This window comes from Mytilus trossulus, chromosome 11 (assembly GCF_036588685.1).
Source record: "Mytilus trossulus isolate FHL-02 chromosome 11, PNRI_Mtr1.1.1.hap1, whole genome shotgun sequence".
NCBI classification, from domain to species: domain Eukaryota; kingdom Metazoa; phylum Mollusca; class Bivalvia; order Mytilida; family Mytilidae; genus Mytilus; species Mytilus trossulus.
In genome coordinates, this window is record NC_086383.1 from 11,695,204 (window position 1) to 11,715,030 (window position 19,827).

The window sequence follows — 19,827 nt, forward strand, 5'->3', positions numbered from 1 at the left end:
GTACACCAGACACATCGACAAAGTACAACAGACACATCGACAAAGTACACCAGACACATCGACAAAGTACAACAGACACATCGACAAAGTACAACAGACACATCGACAAAGTACACCAGACACATCGACAAAGTACACCAGACACGTCAACACACTACATCAGACACATCGACAAAGTACATCAGACACATCAACAAAGTATACCAGACACATCGACAAAGTACATCAGACACATCAACAAAGTACATCAGACACATCAACAAAGTACACCAGACACATCGACAAAGTACACCAGACACTTCGACAAAGTACAACAGACACATCGACAAAGTACACCAGACACATCGACAAAGTACAACAGACACATCGACAAAGTACACCAGACACATCGACACAGTACACCAGACACATTGAAAAAGTACAACAGACACATCATCAACAAAGTACATCAGACACATCGACACAGTACACCAGACACATCGAAAAAGTACAACATACACATCGACAAAGTACATCAGACACATCAACAAAGTACATCAGACACATCAACACAGTACACCAGACACATCAACAAAGAACACCAGACACATCAACAAAGTACACCAGACACATCGACAAAGTACACCAGACACATCAACAAAGTATACCAGACACATCAACAAAGTACACCAGACACATTAACAAAGTACACCAGACACACCGACACAGTACACCAGACACATCAACAACAAAAATTAAAGTACATCAGACACATTAATAAAGTACACCAAACAAATCCTAGCCCCTAGACACATTAACATAATTCAACACACAAATCCTTTACACTGGACACAACAACATTGTACATCAGTCTCCCGGATGCCTTAGACACATCAACAAATTGAGTATACCTGACAAATCTTATGCCCTAAACAACTGAGCACAGTACACTAGTTCTATTCCATACATTAGACACATCAACATAGTACACTAAACACATCAGGTACATCATACATATCCCATGCCTTATATACATCAATGTTTTGTACACCAAACAAATCCCTTACCTTATACACATCAATGTTTTGTACACCAGACAAATACGATGCACTAAACGCATCAATGTTGTACACCAGACAACTATGATGCATTATACACATCAATGTTGTACACCAGACAAATACGATGCACTATACACAGAAATATTGTACACCAGACAAATTCGATCTACTAAACACATCAATGTTTTGTATACCAGACAAATACGATACACTAAACACATCAATGTTGTACACCAGACAAATACGATGCACTATACACATCAATGTTGTACACCAGACAATACGATGTACCAAACACATCAATGTTGTACAACAGACAAATACGATGCACTTAAACACATCAATGTTGTACACCAGACACATACGATTCACTTTTCACATCAATGTTGTACACAAGACAAATACGATGCACTAAACACATCAATGTTGCACACCAGCTGTGACTTGACACAATCAAATCAATAAAAGCCTTGGTTGTCTGGAGAAACGAACAAAATTAAGAATCGTCCTAAATTATACATGTAATGAACAGTCATTCTACACAAAGACCACCAGGGGTTGGGATCATATAATTTCCATCTAAAACAACCTCAGCAGACACGATAGTGGGCCTCAGAGCTTCTCTGAAACAAGCTTCGAACTGAAATGAACAACAAAACCTGTATATATACTAGTATTTTTAAAAATTGTAAATTGCAATATATTGGTGAATGTAATTGTTTTAAATGTAAATAATTTTCAGAAGACTTGCTATGTTGATGGCACTGTGCAAAGTTTTTTGCGGGACCATAAATATTCAACATAATTTGGTTCCTTATTTGGAAAAGAAAGAAGAAGGTTTAGTTGTCGCTAAGGATTTTCATGGCATAAAAGTTTATTCTGACACTCGACTTTCTGCAGGACACGTCGCCAAATATGTTGTAATTTTCTTTGGTGGCCTAATTACTGGTATATAATTGTGAACAATTCACTTTTGAAAATTTGTGCGTTGCATTTACAGCTCTTATCACCGCAAAACTGCGGCAGCAATTCTGGTATTGCACTTAAAGAATAGTAACAGAGGCAAACATAATCAGGCCTGATGGGTTATTTTTGTTCTTCGTGATCGTCGCATTTTCGCTATTGTGATCCGGTTTTCTAGATTATTATTTTTTATATATTTTCGTAATCCGTGATCATGGAAATTTAGTTTCTGTGAATCGTGATTGACATAAAAAATCAACTCGTGAATCGTGATGAACCCCCCCCCCCCCTCCTTACCCATCAGGCCCCTTATGATTATATAGAGAGGAGTAGTGTCCATTTATGTCCTTAAGATAACAAAGTCATTACATTTTAAGTTGAAGAATACAAATCAGTTATTTTGCTGTGATGTTTCTACGCAATGAAAATTAAATGAAGAAACTACATTAAATCAGCATTTTTGATATTATAATGATATTTTGGCGTAAAGATGTGGCATATTGACTGATACAATTTAAAATTGCGATTATAGGCTAAAGGGAGAAATACAAATAATAAGAAATAAGCACTCCGCAAAATAGTTAAAAGACAAAGATTAAGTTATTGCTTCCTCCTACGAAAACTTGTATGGCAGGTACTGCTCAACGAATGGCAACAGTCAGTTTTTCATGGCAAAAAGAAATCACGAATAAGTCGCATTTTACCTGAGGAATCCTTCGTTCAAGAAAATCTTATTACGAAATACATGGCCTGGAATATTTAGTCCACTTTCAAAAGTGATACTTCATATACATCTACTACTAAAATTTGCTGTTCAAAAATAGCTTACAACCTATGTTGTAAATGTAAGTTTTGAACTAATCATTATGCCAATATCTAGGTGTAAGTCAAGATCAGCCAAGTTATAAAGAGGATTTTTTTTAATTGTATGTTGTGTGGTCCTCTTGCTTTACTTGGAATAATTTTACTTGAGCTGTTTTGAAGCCCTCTACTTTCTGCTGTATGAAGTTCCTCTACAGAAGGGTGTTGATCTGGTTGAAGCTGAGATAGAAAATAAAAAACACCCAAGAGATATCAAGCCTTTTTAAAAAGCTATTACTTGTATATTTATAGTTTGTCGTCTTTCTGTTCGTTTCACTCCCTTGTCTCTTTGGAGCTCCATTGGTAATTAGACTTGTCGTTAAGCATGTTTAGTGTTAGAGTTATCGTTATATTGACGCAAAGCTGTAGTTATTTATGGTGAATAAGTGAATGACAACTGTTATTGGCATTCCTGGTGACATAATCAGGTATGACCAGTTTAAGGCAAATAATACTATATTCAATCAGAGACATATAATACAATGTCTCTGATTCAATACACAAGTGAGGTCAGGCATGTCAGGAATCAACAAAAAAACTGAAAAAGAAGCTTGAATATAAAAAAAAATGCTATGATCATGATAAAAGTTTGGAAGGGGGGTGGGGACAATTTTTTTCCAAAAAAATATTTAAAGGGCTCAGGCACCGTGCCGCCTTTAAACCCACCTCTACACTTAAAAATTAATGCTTTGAGCAATAACCATGTAACAAGGCTTGGTTATTACAGGCCTGCATGTCATTTATTATATATGAGACACTTGGGAATTAGCCTCATTTCATACTTTGCTCTGACATTCATGACATTATTTCTTACAATTTATAAATCAAAACACATTGTGATATAAATGTGTGAAGATTTTGTATCTAAGGTTAGATTGTTTACATTGGTTACAGTTCGGCAGAAGCCTTAATTTATATATTTGTAAAAGAGTTAGATGTTTCGCAGGTAAACTTTGGGTCAGGTTCAATGTAAAGGGATGAACCCTGGGAAACTCAGATACAAGTAACGTCGAGACACTTGGTTAGAACACCCCTCCTTCAAAAATGGTACAGCTCACATCGAGGTATATCAGCAGGAGAGATTCCCAATTCAAAACAAATTACCTCATGGTAAAAATATAAATTATTTAATGCCCAAAAAGGCGCAAGCCAGGGCCGACCGTGCAAGGGCTGTATAGCCAGTCAAGGTCGTTAAAAACTTCCATTTGTTGCTCAGGGGCGATTGTCATAGAAGTCTTTGGAGACATAAGACCACGGTACGTTGATATTCCAGATCGCTCGCTCGTATGTATTTAAATATTATTACTAAGAGTAATAAAGAACAGGTCAGTGCCTGTTAGAAATACGGACTTGTACGTTTACAAGCTAATCAGTATTGTACCGTACAGGACAAGTGTGAGTCTGTGTGACCACCTTGTAAAGTACTTAATTGTACCAACGTAACAAAGACAATAGATATAGGAAGATGTGGTGTGAGTGCCAATGAGACAACTCTCCATTCAAATAACAATTTATAAAAGTAAATCATTATAGGTCAATGTACGGCCTTCAACACGGAGCCTTGGCTCACACCGAACAACAAGCTATAAAGGGCTCCAAAATTACTAGTGTAAAACCATTCAAACGGGAAAACCAACGGTCTAATCTATATAAACAAAACGAGAAACGAGAAACACATATATATATTACATAAACAAACAACAACTACTGTACATCAGATTCCTGACTTAGGACAGGTGCAAACATTTGTAGCGGGATTAAACGTTTTAATGGATCCAAACCATTTGTAAGAGTACAAATTTGTACCAGTGTATATATTTTGAGTAGAATAGGTTACAGATAGATTATTAAAGATTGCAAAGAGCAATTGTACATATTTTGGTTCATTGACGTTAATATTTGAATAACAGTCAGAGCTCAGACATAAACAAGTCTATTTTTGTTTTTGACTTAAGGTGGTACCTAACACTACAGGGAGATAACTCTGTAAAATCAGCTAAACATTTTAATTACGTTGTGTTGTCAAAGGAAAATTAAGCTTCTCAATGATCAAAATTGGTGTTTGTCAAACTGCTATATAACCAGTGTAATTTTTCTGACAAAACAGTTGGTTCAAAATTTTCAAAAGTTTTCTATTTTTGTTAAAGGGTCAAAGTAAGTACTTTGACAAAATTTTATGAAAATTAAACGAGCCAAATAAATTTTAGTGCAAGTGTTGGGTACCACCTTAAAGAAGTCAAAACATGTATTTTTTATAAAAATGTGTTTTCAATTTTAGACTTATCTAAGTCACAAAATGACAGACTTGTTTAGGTCTATTTATGTTGATGAAAAAACTTAACTTGACTTGGTGGCCAAACTACCCCACATATGACAGTAAAAGCCTGTCTGAGAGTTCACAAGGACTTGATCTATCTATATTTAATTATCTTATTGAACATCCTTACTAGACACAGATGTTTTACCTCATTAAGTGTGGATCCAGGTGGTTGCATTGTAAGGTTAATTAACATGATCCCCGATTTTTTAGACTCTCATTCATATTTTTCTTTAGAAGACAAGGCATTGGCTTTCAATGTTGTCATTATTTGATTTAGATGCATGGCCTTTTTATAAGTATGCGTCTTGAAGTTAATCAATTTTGGTAACTTTATATCGACTTGTATGAGTCGATATTTGCAACTTTTTGATTCTGGTCAATCATTTCTTGCTTAACAATATTCGACTTATTTAAGTCGTATTTTGTCTTGCATTAAAGGGAGACAAATCCTAAAACTTACAAATTTAGACCTCTATAAGTCAAAAGCAGATTCAGACTTAATTATGTCTGAGCTCTGACTGAATAAAGATTATTTGTTGTATATTTTGTAAAGAGAGAGCAATTTTGGATCCAGTATCAAAATGGTAACGGACACATTCTAAATTGAAATAGACACGCTTACCCTGTGTACACATTACAAATGTATATATATATATATGGTATTTAATGAAGTCATGCATGGAGAATACGAGAGGGGTGGTTATGGGTCTGGTTAATTTTCATGACAAAAAACGGTAAAAAAAATCTTGCAAAATGACATTAACATGCAGTAAATGGGAATTTTTGGAGCATGACAATAAACATGATAAAATATGCACTTTATTTTAGATGTTAAAAAAATCTTATGATTTTGAGGAATCACGTTAATTTTTTTCCAAAAATAACGGTCACGATAATTATTTCAGTCCTCTGACAAATCACAACAAGGATAATATTTTGACGAAACATGGTAAAATTTGAATAAATTTGACGCTAACTGTAGCTGAAAATGGCTGTTTCACTGCCAGACAATAAAGGGTGTTTAAAACACTACCCTCATACAGGCACATATTGTCTGTAATAACATACATACTAATCACTAAACAGATAAAAGAAGATGTGGTATTAGTGCTAATGAGACAGTTCTTGATCCAAGTCACAATTTGTAAAAGTAAACCATTAGTGGTCAAAGTACAGTCTTCAACACAGAGCCTTGTGTAATGATATGGGCCTATCTTTGTACTTTAGTTTTGGGGTTGCGACAGAGCTCATGAACAAAAACACATCTTTTTTGTTAACGACATTTAATAAAAAAGAGAGAGTAAAACAAAAAGGCGTTTCCGAACATTACTTGAACAGTTCTGTAAAAACAGATATATAACTGAATAACACATATATAAGACCAGAGGCATAAACATATATATATAAATATATAACACTTGACTCACACCAAACAGCAAGCTATAAAGGACCAAAAAAATGAGGAATACATGATCAAAAATGTATAATTGACCCATTTATTATAAAACATGTACAAATGTAACGCACTTCATGTATGTTATTTTTCTCTGATAAAATTAAGAAAGGAAATGGGGAATGTGTCAAATCGACAACAACCCAACCATAGAGCAGACCACAGCCAAGGGCCACCAATGGGTCTTCAATGAAGCAAGAAACTCCCCCACTTATAGGCGTCCTTCAGCTGGCCTCTTAAAAAAATATGTATACTTAAGTACAGTGATAATGGACATCATACTTTACTCTAATGACTTATTTAAGTTACACCAGTGACTGGCTAATATTTATTTCTGACATGATACAGAACTTACAAATAAAACAACATGTTATAAATTTCATGCATCCATCTAGTGCCTTTATCATGTTTATGGATTTAATATTTTCAGGAAAACTCACATGAGATTAATGTAAATGTGTGACATGCATGTGACATTACTGCAAATTCATTTATTTTTATGGGTATCAATTTTCGTGGATTGCTGAAAAAATGGTGTCACTGAAATCGTTTTCTTGCTACAAGTAAAAATATATTAAAATTTCCCTATTTGTCCTGTATAATTTTTTTTACTAAAAGTGTTATCTCCCCTGTAATCGCTCATTTGAAAAAAATATTCTAATGACTAGTAAAAATGATATATATTTGTTTAAATATTAAAAAAAATACAATTAATTACCAAGTTTTCTTTATATGAATAAACAGTCTAACCATTAAATTGCAAATCTGTCTCCAAATTTGCAGATTTGGGCAAATAACTAGACCGATTTTGTACTGAAATTGTTCAATCCAAGATGTCAGTATACCATGAATATACCATGAATATACCTTAATTCAGTCCAAACATTCTTTCTGTATGTTTTGGCCCTTTTATGAAATTGTTAATCCCCACCTGACATGACTACACAGCTGGAAGGGCACAAATATGCAAATATTCAAATATTCATATGCCAAATTAAGACATGAATAGATCCCGCTCACATGTTTTCTGCTGTTGTCTGCTCTATGGTCGGGTTGTTGTCTTTTTGACACATTCCCATTTCCATTCTCAATTTATTAATCCACCACTAATGACTATTATACTTGTTGTACAATGTTGTAGGAGGTTGTACACTGTATGTTATGTATACAAAGTACTGTTTTTCTTCATAAGTCAATTAAAGTGACTGGTTTCGTATTTTAATATTCATTATAATTTTCTTAGAAAGTACAAATAATATAACTTTCATAAATTTGTTATCATAATTCATGTCTGTATGCTTACATACTTATCCTGGCTGTGTGAAAAAAAATCAGTCAAATAAGTGAACAGTTCTATTAATGGAAAAAGATATAAATTCTGACTCAATTTAAAAGTTAAAAAGTTTGAAAAGGACAAAAATAAACCAAGAATAGTTTAATAACAGTCTATTATTTTTTTAAAAATTTATTACTATTAAATCTACTTTGACATCTGCATGTATGTATTGTTGTGATTAGAATTGACACAGTTTGGTGATTTTCATTAGGCCATGGATGATTGAAAAGAGAACAAATATATAGTTTAAATGTGAATACACATTTGAATGACGAGACATTTTTGGGCATTTAATTTGTTACAAGGTAGGATAATTGTATATATTTTATATCATGTATATTGACTGTGTACATAGAATTTTATTGGTGATCAACCTGTTTTAAAAAAAAAACTTCCATTAAGTAATTTTCTTTTTTTTTAATAATCATAATATAGTTTAAACAGTATACATGTGTACCAAGAAATATGGAACTGTATCAACATTATATAAGCTAAGTTCTTAAGGATAATAGACATACAGATAGTAAGAAATGTTCAATGATGTATCTATAGGTAAGTTCTTTGTCTATTAGTGAGGCTGTCATGGCTGTATATAGTCCCAATAATTATGACGTCTTGGGAGGCTATTTTTGATTTTTGCTTTGACGCCTTCGCTAAAGAAGAAAAATATAGTAGCCTTTCAAGATGTCATAATTTTTTTGGACTAGGCTGTATAGAAATTAATCATATTTTGTTTTGTAAGATAAAGATGATAGATTTTGAAGACCAATTGGTGGCCATCGGCTGTTATCTGCTCTATGGTGGGGTTGTTGTAACTTTGACACATTCCCAATTTCCATTCTCAATGTCAGTCTGTCTGAAAAAAAAATACTTACATGAAAAGTTTTAAAGTTGAAATTTTCATATCCAAAAGTTTGAATTTTTGCAATTTTTTGCCTTATGGGTGGGGATGATGGGTGAGACAGGCAGTAAAATCAGTAAACATACAGCTAAATTAAACCCACATTTGAATGAAGAGGGTTAACATTTGCTTTAAGCGCCCTGGAGCTGCCCCTTGATAATTCATGTTAAATGTATTTATTTGAACTAAAATGTTGTTATGATAAAAAAAAGAAATCAAATGGTCTTGTTTTATAATGATACATAATATTGTTTGATTTAGCTACATTATTCAGGTAAAAATCTGAGTTTGTTAAATAAAGTTATAAAAGGAAATCTTTTAACTTTTTGTTAAAGCAGGAAAATATGTCAGCTTTATAAAACTGTGTCAAAAAGATTATTTATTTTTAGGGTAGGAAATGAAATGTGCAAATACCAGGAAACAAAGATTACATTAATTTGAATTAAGATTTTAAACTGTTTGATTAAAATTTATATTCTTGTTTATTTAAACATACATTCAACTTTATTTAAATTTAAATACTCCTTCACTAAGCTGTGTGAAAATAACTTCAAAAGGTAGTTCAAAAGGTAGAATATTTTCAAGTTGGTAGATTTAAAATGTGCAATAAATTTTGACTTTATTGAAATTTAAATACTCCGACTATAGTGTGCTGTGTAATAACAATAAAGTTCAAAAGGTGGATTCTTATTATTTCAAATAAGGTATTGAAACATAATCGTAAGACATGTAAGATAAGAATCTATAGTTAACAGTTTTTAGTTCTCGGTTGATATATATGACAGAATATTGGTCTGGTTTAAGTCTGGCTTGAAATTACATGTGCATGTATGTCACTTTACCTGATAAGATTATTAGGGAGGTTAATACCTGGATGTAAGGTAAATTGTACCTACACTTTATATGTACTATTGTTTGTCTGTTTGACTTTTTCAGTTTTAGGCATGGTGTTGTCAGTTTATTTTCGATTAATGAGTTTGACTGTCCCTTTGGTATCTTTCGTCCCTCTTTTATAATGATATATATACATGTTCATGTATTTACGCAGCTCTACTTTGATATTATAAGAATCTCAGTATTTTATATGTTTTCAACTCATTGTTGTAATATTGTATATGATAGAATATTGGTGTGGCTTGAAATTACATATATATCATGTACATGTATATCACTTTATTTCGATGAGATTATTAGCGAGGTTATCACCTGGATTTAAGGTAATTTCTACCTTCACTTTGTTGAGTCATTTGTAAAATTAACAACAACCTGGAGCACAGATAGTTCTCGTATTAATCTTAACCATGTTGCTGTAGTAATTTTGCCTTTAATGTGACAATTAATAATTTTCTCATAATGATCGCTTAATAATGATATATACATGTACATGTATTTATAAAGCTACTTTGATGTTACATGTTCTAATAGTAGCAGTAGAAACCTGTTTTTGTTAAGGACATTTATCTACTTGAAGGAATTTAATTTTTAAACATCTGATAAGTTTGTTTTAAGGTAGGAAATAGATAGTAATAAACCCTGCTGTGTGTAACCAAGCTAATTGTCATTGTAATGTTTTGTACTGGACACAGTTGAGTAATGAAAATAAAATGAAATCTATAGATGAAATTATAATTTTGAAAGTTATTTACTAACATGAAAAGATAGTTTAATATTAATATATCAAAAGATTATTTTAACATTGTCTACCAATATTAATGTTTTAATTAGTTTAATAAATGTTTAAGGAAGGAATATTGCTTTGCAGATGCGGATTTAGGGGGGGCCAGGTGGTCCAGGCCCCCCTTTTCGGAAAAAAATTGGGTTGCATATATAGGGAATCACTGAAGCGTGACAAAATTAACCCCCTCTTAGGCCCCCACTTATGAAAATTTCTAGATCCACCACTGCTTTGTAACAAGTCGGTATATGTGCATATAGGTTTTGGTAAATTTCAATTCTAAAATGGAATGACAGTAGTACAATAAATGAAAAACTGTGCTTTGTTACAGTCTTCATCCTCAACAACAGTGCCACCAGCCCAGGCTGGTTATGAATAACGGTATGGAGTTAACCCTTTCCTCCAATGTGACCCCTTTTGACGCCACCCCCTTTCCTCCATAATGACCCTTTTTGACGCCACCCCCTTAACTCCATAATGACACCAGTTTCAACGCCTGTGTAGTGCCTCAGTTGAAAGCTATTGCCTCTGAAAAAACTTTATCAGACTTTAAAAAAAATGTATCTAATTAATATAAAAAGGATATTTATAAGAATATCTGATTGGACTTTCACTCATGAAATATTTGTTTTAGTAATGCATTAATACTTTAAACCTGATGATTTTTTTAGTGAAAAAATCCTATGTAAATCAAGTATGTAAAAAAAACATTTCCATGGAGGAAAGGGTTAACTACTGTCAGGCCAGTAAATATCATTTCTTCAAGGGAATAGAATCTTAACAAAATTTTCTTTAAATTTAAGCTACATGTCAGTAGATTTAAAAGTTACCTAGAAGACTGGCTTTGTGTGACATGCTCAAACTATATAGCAGTTGTAAAAATAATATAATAATGATTAGATTTTTTTTTTTTTTTTTCAGAACTATGAGACATTGATTTGAATACGCAAATAATCAAATTTGACAAAATCAAAATGGCAGAAAATGGAAATTCTGATTATGTGTGTACACTAAGCCCAGAACTTGTGAAGAAAGCTCAAGAAGAATTAAATGAAAAACCAGAATGGCGTAGTCGTGATATACAAGCTCTAAGGGAAATGGTTCAAAAGGAAAAAGGTATGTCATCTTTTAGAATGGAGACTAAAGTCTAAACAATTTTTATGATCATGCCTAGCAGAGGGGGCATTAAGTTTTACCCCCCTACATCAAAAATTTAGTTTGCTTCAACCAAATGTTATGAAACTTATACACAATGCCTATTACCATAAAACATAGATCAAGTTTGAATTTGGGTGGCACCCTTTTTACCATTCTAGACACAAATGGAAAATTTGATGAATTTTTTGTTTCCCTTCTCTAACTTAAGTTTGCCATAACCAAATGGTATGAATCTTATGCACAATGCTTACTGGGGATTCATTAATATTCGTGGGGTTCCAATTTTCATGGATTTCATTGTTACATGTAAACCAAGGATTTGAAATGTTATACAAGGTACAAAACTGTGGGTCTCATTTGGGTCTAGGCGTGACGTGGGATTGCCGATTTTTTGTAAGCGTGACACGTGAAAGTCAAATTATTGTGGCATGAAAACGGGAAATGAGGTCTTGCGGGACACGGGGAAATGACAAAAAGATGAGAATTGCTTACATACATCTTGTAAGCGGGATACAGGGATCTGACAAAACAGTAAGCGGGATCCGGGATCGGAACCCCCCAATGAGACCCCCAAAATTTATATTGGCTTGTATGCAGACTTCGGAAAATCCACGAAAAATCAAACTATCCACTAAAATACAATTTTCCTCAAACCACGAAAATTTATATCCACTAAAAAAAATGAATCTACAGTATTAACACTAATTATGCCATTCTCCTTTATAAACGGAAAATATGCTGAATTTTTCGTTTTCCTTCTCTTACTTTAATCTGCCTCAACCAAATGTGATGAAACCTATACACAATGCTAATTACCACAAACCACAGATCGAGTTGAATTTTTGTTGTGTCATGCTTTAAACAATCTAGAGTTATGCCCCTTTACAAATGGAAAATTGCTGAAATATTTGATTCTGTTTTCTTACTTTAGTTTATATGTTGAGTCAAATCCTAAATTATTTGGAATAATTACAAGAGGTATATATGATTAACTATGATATCAATATATTTAAATTTCAGCTTTAAGAATTCGCACAGATGATGCATTTTTGTTACGTTTCTTACGAGCTAAAAAATTTGACTATGAGAGAGCATTTAATCTGATTATGACACATTTCAAAATGAAGGTAGACAATGCAGAACTATTCGAGGGGCTGCGTCCTGCTGCTGTAAAACATGTTCTAGAGGCAGGTATTACAGGAGTTCTTCCTCAGAGAGACAAGCTGGGACGAAAAGTCATTATATTTAGGCCAGGTTAGTATACATATACAATAATACACATAAGGATAGCAGGAATCTAAATAATAGGGTCAAAAGACAATATCAATCATCAACTTAGTAGCCTCACAATTATCAACTTATTTCATTTTTAACATTTGCATTATACTGTGTAAATTGCATGACAAGACATTTCTTTGTGTCAACATTTAAGGCTCAGAAAATATAAACATGCAGCAACCCATTTTAATTTCAATATTTGCCTCATATTATTGAGATAACTAAATGTATGTGTCTGTCTCATGTCTGGAGCCTGTAATTCAGTGGTTGTCATTTGTTTATGTAATTGTATATTTGTTTTTTGATCATTTTTTACATGTCAGGTTTCTGGTTTCAATTGTTTTACATTGTCATTTCAGGGCTTTTTTATAGCTGACTATTGGGTTTGGGCTTTGCTCATTTTTGAAGGCCGTACGGTGACCTATAGTTGTTAATTTCTGTGTCATTTTGGTCTCTTGTGGACAGTTGTCTCATTGGCAATCATACCACATCTTCTTTTTTATATATTACATGAAAACAAGAAATATCCATGTGTCAACATATTATATTTTTGATCTACCAATTGAAAGCAATTTAAAAATTCAGACAACTTTTGAATTGATTTTGGATCATAACTTTGATTTGGTAGAAGACCATCCTGTGCCAAGTCAGGAGCCTATAATTCAGTGGTTGTTGTTTGTTGATGTGTTACATATTTGATTTATGTTCATGTTTTGTACATAAATTAGCCTTTAGTTTTCTTTTTTGAACTATTTTACATCTGTCATTTCGAGACCCATTGTTGTTTACTATTTCTGTGTCATTTGGTCTTTTGTGGAGAATTGTCTCATTGGCAATCATACCACATCTTCTTTTTTTGATCATTGTAAATATTTGAAATGTTGATAATTATTTGTGACTAGTAAACATATGTATGTGTTTTTTTTTCTTTTTTCAGGTAAATGGAATCCTTCAAAGTTTGGTATCAATGATATTTTTAGAACTAATTTCCTGACTATGTCCAGACTGATAGAGGTATATTCAATATTTGTTGCTTAGTTTTTACCTTATTTCTTATATATGATTCACATATATCTTGGAATATTTGAATATGATTGGTCAGTCAGAATTTCTTTTCATGTTTACACTTGAACTAACCATGTTGCTGTTATATTTTCAGTGCATGATTTTAGCATTGTGATATATTCATGCAGGATGGGATTTATTCATACGGGATATATATATATATTGCGGTTTTTATCCAACGCAATCATAGGTTTGAACGTAGTTTTCAATTTAGACTGGTTTATATTTTTTGTTTGGGCTTGTATCATATTTTCCCTCCGGTTGATATGATCTGTTCATCCTATATTGACTCTTAAAAATCAAGAGTTTATCTAAAAATGAGAGTACTTTTTCTAAAGATGAGGGTACTTTTTAAATGGCCTTCCAAATACCATTTCGATCCCTAACATCACTGAAGAGACATTTTTTTTTTTTCTGTTTAGTATTAAATTTATATAAAGATCCATTTTGTTACATCTTGTGATCAATTTTATTTGGCAATCGCCAATGGCAGTCAGCAGGGTTAAAGAACATCAGTTGTTAGACCTGTTAGTTAAATGCGTTTTGTTTAAATATACTTTTTCACTTTTTTGGTCTGTTGGAAAATGTTGTTTGTGCTGTTTTTAGACCCTTCTACAACGAAATTTGTTTTGCGTGCACACATAGTTTATAATTTAGACTTGTATGTAAACGTAGTACATGATCAGCCAAATCTACAAATACATCAATAACATAAAAAAGGTGTTCATTTCTATGTTTAGGAGTTAAGTATGATTCCTTTTTTGAAACTAGTATGCATTATGTTTTTAAGGGCAAGCTCAGCTGAAGCCCCCTCCAGGTGCAGAATTTCCCTGTGACATGGAAGACCTATTGGTAGCCCTTGGCTGTTTTCTGTTGTTTGGTCAGATTGTTGTCTCTTTTACAAAATTTTCCACCTTTCCATTCTCTATTCATCATATTTTATGCCCTAAAAGCTACAAAGAAGATTATTGGCATACTGGTCATCTTCATACAAAGTAAAGTTTTATACTCTTTCTTCTTAGCAGTCATCTTTATACAAATTACATAGATGGAAGTGACCAAACATAACAGGTGAGCCTCATTTTATATTGATCAGTGAATGAAAATATATGTAAAGTCATGTAAATAAATGTTATACAAATGTCAGTTGAAAAATCATAATATACCAGTACCAACACATATTTTATACTTTTCTATTTTTCAAATTATTTTGTTTTTGTAGGATGAAGAAACCCAGATAAATGGTATTATAATGGTTATGGATTTAGACGGATTTGGATGGAGTCACGGAAAAAATATTTCACCACTGTATGCTCGTAGAGTCATGGGTTTAATTCAGGTACCATTATCTAAAATTTGTAGCAGTAAAATCTGGATCCAATTCCAACCAAATAATTATGTTCCATTAAATCAGATCCAGGTTTTTAAAAGAACTCAATGTTACAAACTTTTCATAAATTGCTCCAAGGAATTCAGATTCCTCCATGGATTTTAGGTCAGGATAATGTGAGGTAGAAATAAAGAGTTTGACGAGTACATAAACAGTTCTTTTTTAATTACTAACAGGTTAAAAATGAAAGTGTGATAAGAATGTTGATTAATTGATGACTGCTTAACTTCAAACACTAAAAATATAAAAAAAAGAAGATGTGGTATGATTGCCAATGAGACTACTCTCCACAAGAGACCAAATGACAAAATTAACAACTAAAGGTCACTGTACGGCCTTTAACAATGAACAAAGCGCATACCCCATATTCGGCTATAAAAAGCCCTGAAATGACAAATGCAAAACAATCCAAACAGAAAAATAACGGCCTAATTTATGTATGCATATATATATGTGAAAATAACATGCTAAATGAGATATGAATATACCATACTATATTCTAGACCAACAAGCTAAGTCAGATGTTGATTAATTAATTAATTAATGAATGGGCAGCTATTCTTATATCAATCAACCAATAGAACACATGGAATAAGGCAATTTTATAAAGGTTAGATAAGGGGTACTGGTTTAAATTATTAGATATTGGAAGATGTGGCACGAGTGCCAATGAGACAACTCTCAAACCAAGTCACAACTTGAAAAAGTAAACCATTGCATGTACATTTAAGGTGGTACCTAACACTACAGGGAGATAACTCTGTAAAGTCAGCTTAACGTTTTAATTACGTTGTGTTGTAAAGGGAATATTAAGCTTCTCAATGATCAAAGTTGGTCTTTGTCAAACTGCTATATAACCAGTGCAATTTTTCTGACAAAACAGTTGGTTCAAAATTTTATGAAAATTAAACGAGCCTAATTAGTTTTAGGGAAAGTGTTAGGTACCACCTTTATTGAAATGATAGATGTGTTATTGTAAAAGTAAGCCATTGTATAAAATTGAGAATGGAATGGGGAATGTGTTAAAGAGACAACAACCTGACAAAATAAAAAAAACAACAGCAAAAGGTCACCAACAGGTCTTCAATGTAGCGAGAAATTCCCGCACCCGGAGGCGTTCTTCAGCTGGCCCCTAAACAAATATATACTATACTATAATATGTACATTTAATTGAAAATATAGTTGTGTTATTGTAAAAGTAAGCCATTGTATGTACATTTAATAGAAATGATAGATGTGTTATTGTAAAAGTAAGCCATTGTATGTACATTTAATTGAAATGATATATGTGTTATTGTAATTGTAGGATGCCTTTCCAGCCAGATTTAAAGGGATACATTACTTCAATGAACCAGCAATCTTTGACTATGTGTTTGCTATAGTTAAACAGTTTATGAAGGAGAAAACAGTTTCTAGGGTAAGATACATTATTATTTTTATATATCATTTTTTACACTTATAATTATTTTACCATTAGATGTCAAATGTTCAACAGCCAATTTGACATTTAGAGAGGGAACACCACTAATATTGTTATAATTGTATCCAATTCTTAGTGCAACTTTTGCAAATAAAATATGTTTTTAACCTAAACTTTCTTTTACTTTACAATTTTAGAGTGAATCTGTCCTCCTATTATGAAGTTATTGTCCCTGAAATTTAGAACTTTAACGTGTAATCATTTGGAAAACTTTTGGAGTTAGATTAAAGTGAAGTGAAGTGTAAATTGTAAAAAGATCAGTAAAACAAGAGGTACCCACCCTGAAAATTGGAGAAATTCTAACTTACATTTTTTGTGTTATTAAAAAATGTTAGTGGTTGTTGGCTATTATCATAAAAGCTATAGGAATATGGCAAATAGTGCAAGTTATATTAAGAAATAATTCATTACAGCTAACAGGTCTAGCCTTAGAAAGTAATCTCCATAGAAATCATGGATTTTACAGTTTTGAGCACTAGCTATATATATAGTATACTATAGAATTATTTATTTTTCGTGGATTCCAATGTTCTTGGATTGAAGGAAAATTGTAGATAATTTATTTCATGTTTTTTTCTTACAAGACTATACAAAATTTATTTTTTGTTGAATATTCAAATATAAACTTATATTTTTGTATTTTAGCTACATTTTCATGGGAAAAAATTTGAGGAACTGAAAGAATTTATTGATGAAGAGTATATTCCTGAAGACTTTGGAGGAAAAGGTCCAAAATACACCAATAAGGTACATAATAAATATTCAAATATAATTATGTTGCAGACACGAAAAAATCTAGATATGATAGGGTAAAAAAAAAATTGTTGTGTTTTCATTTCACTTGCCTTTTCTAAATTTTCATGCCTAGTTCAATACATTTTAATGTATGGATATTTTTGGTTATGCATTATTTAAATACAGACATCTCTATTAAAGGTAAGAACATTTTTCGATATAGTCATAGCAAAACATCAAACAGACTGTCCATGCAGTTCTATTGTTAAGTATTTCAAAAAGCAACAAATTACTAAAATGCAGAAGATTGGTGTATAATGCTATTCTAACACTGCTGTTAATTCAATTAGATATTATGTTATTGTATTAGTTCCTGTAATGAAGGTTTAAACATGCATGATGATTATTTATTTATTTCATAGATATCATGTGGGGATATGACAAAAATTTGTATTTCTTAAAAAAGTAATTCATCAGATTTGCCTAAATAATTTGCTTTTAATAATAAATAATTCTGAAAGGATTTGCATTTAAGGGAATAGGTTGATATGATTGGTCGAAAGGACTTCCGGTAGTTGATCTTGACGTTGGTTATTTTTTGATTATCGACTTGACTGAACTTCTTTTTGTAACCAATGTAAACAAGATGGCGTCGATAATAACAATGACGTTATTTTTTTATATTTTCACTGTAAGTTAATTGTTGACACAAAAACATTCGTTTGAATGATAATAAGAGTTTTTGCAGTTTACTTTTTATCAGATAGCAAATTTCATTGAGTACATATTTTTGCATTAGCCAACAAATATATTCATGCACCAGGCCTATTCAATAACATAACTATACAATTTACATGTGAAGGAGGTGTCAAGTGTGAAAAAATATATTCCCTGTCATCAATTTGAAAGAATTATAAGGATTAAACGTCTTTTTATTAATCCTATAATAGATATTGTTGTTGAATTTATTTGAAGGAATGGATGGATGAATTACTCAAGCTGGATGCACACTTTGATAGTGAAGCCAAATATGGACTTGTGGATGGCACATTGAAGAAACCCACGATGAAGGAAGACGCTATAGACTGTATGGTAGGATCCTACAGGAAGCTTGATGTATAATACTGACGATTCTGTAATAGGATATAGTTCCTCTTGTCTGTTTTTCTGATATGAAAATTATCTCCCATAGAGGATTAGCTTACTGCATTGGGTGTGTTAAAGGAAAAACAGTGAAAGACTTATTGACATATAATTGCTAATTTCTGTGTCATTTGGTCTCTTGTGGAGCAATCATACCACATCTTCTTTCTTATAGTGATGACCATGACGTTCTAATTAAGGATTTCATTATTCAGTTTTTTAAGATCACTTCCTGATTTTGATTAGAATTGCTTGTGTGTTTTAGGGACAACCTAAAGTGATACGCAATATATATATATTATGGTAGGAAACTTAAGATAGAATCATAGAATGAAGTTAAAAGATAAAGATATCATCTAGAGAGAAACCAAAAAAGTTCTAAAAAAATGTTTGCCCCAGAAATTGGAATGTTACCAATATGTCTTCCCAAATTTGTCTTAACTGCAATAAGTAACAATGTATTTAAAAAATTAGAAAACTCATTTAACATTTAATAAGTTGCCATGTCAACAAACTAATGAAAAATTTATATATTGTGTGAAATTTCAAAATTTTCCTTGAAGTACATCAACTTTTAAGTATATATTACATTGAAAAATTATGTGGCACCCAAGAAACTACTTTTTATTTTATTAGAATGTTTCAATAGTTATCATAAAGTTTCTATTATATTATTTTGTGGTTTCTTGTCTGCATATATTTCCACAATGAAAATAATGATGAAAAAATGCTGGATTTATCCATTTCCTTGTTATAACATAAAAAATTTCATTTAATTAATTGTCATTTCTTGATTTTGTGCATTTCAAAACAATATGTGTAATTTTAAATTAATAAAATAAAAAACTTTATAATAACATTTCGAGTTAAAAACATGTAAACATTTTTTTTTCTAAACCTTGTAAGGGAGGTAACTTTAAAATGGGAGATAACTTAGGTAAATCAATATTTGGACTGTTCTGTATTGTTAATGTAAGGTGATTAGACATGTTATTTGAATTTGTCAAAATACAATATTGATTATATGC

General features: G+C 31.9%; 1 protein-coding gene across 3 annotated transcripts; it reads left to right on the plus strand.

Annotated features, from left to right (window-relative positions):
• The first annotated feature begins 3,157 nt into the window (after positions 1–3,157).
• On the plus strand, positions 3,158–18,940 carry LOC134690731 (alpha-tocopherol transfer protein-like). Of its 3 annotated transcripts, XM_063550769.1 has the most exons (9): positions 3,158–3,292; positions 8,185–8,278; positions 11,471–11,665; positions 12,728–12,961; positions 13,923–13,999; positions 15,273–15,389; positions 16,748–16,858; positions 17,567–17,668; positions 18,632–18,940. In XM_063550769.1, the coding sequence occupies exons 3-9, from the start codon at positions 11,524–11,526 to the stop codon at positions 18,776–18,778; spliced, it is 930 nt and encodes a 309-aa protein (XP_063406839.1). In that variant the 5' UTR covers positions 3,158–3,292; positions 8,185–8,278; positions 11,471–11,523; the 3' UTR covers positions 18,779–18,940. The 3 variants fall into 3 exon arrangements, with proteins under 3 accessions (XP_063406839.1, XP_063406838.1, XP_063406840.1); XM_063550768.1 differs by lacking the exon at positions 8,185–8,278; XM_063550770.1 differs by lacking the exons at positions 3,158–3,292; positions 8,185–8,278 and adding an exon at positions 9,560–9,578.
• The last annotated feature ends 887 nt before the right edge of the window (positions 18,941–19,827 follow it).

Bases quoted from the DNA above. Each gene is read 5' to 3' on its own strand.
- LOC134690731 (XM_063550769.1), top strand. From the start codon at position 11,524: ATGGCAGAAAATGGAAATTCTGATTATGTGTGTACACTAAGCCCAGAA. The intron at 15,390-16,747 runs GTACCATTATCT...TTGTAATTGTAG, and splicing joins GAGTCATGGGTTTAATTCAG to GATGCCTTTCCAGCCAGATT. The intron at 16,859-17,566 runs GTAAGATACATT...TTTGTATTTTAG, and splicing joins AGGAGAAAACAGTTTCTAGG to CTACATTTTCATGGGAAAAA.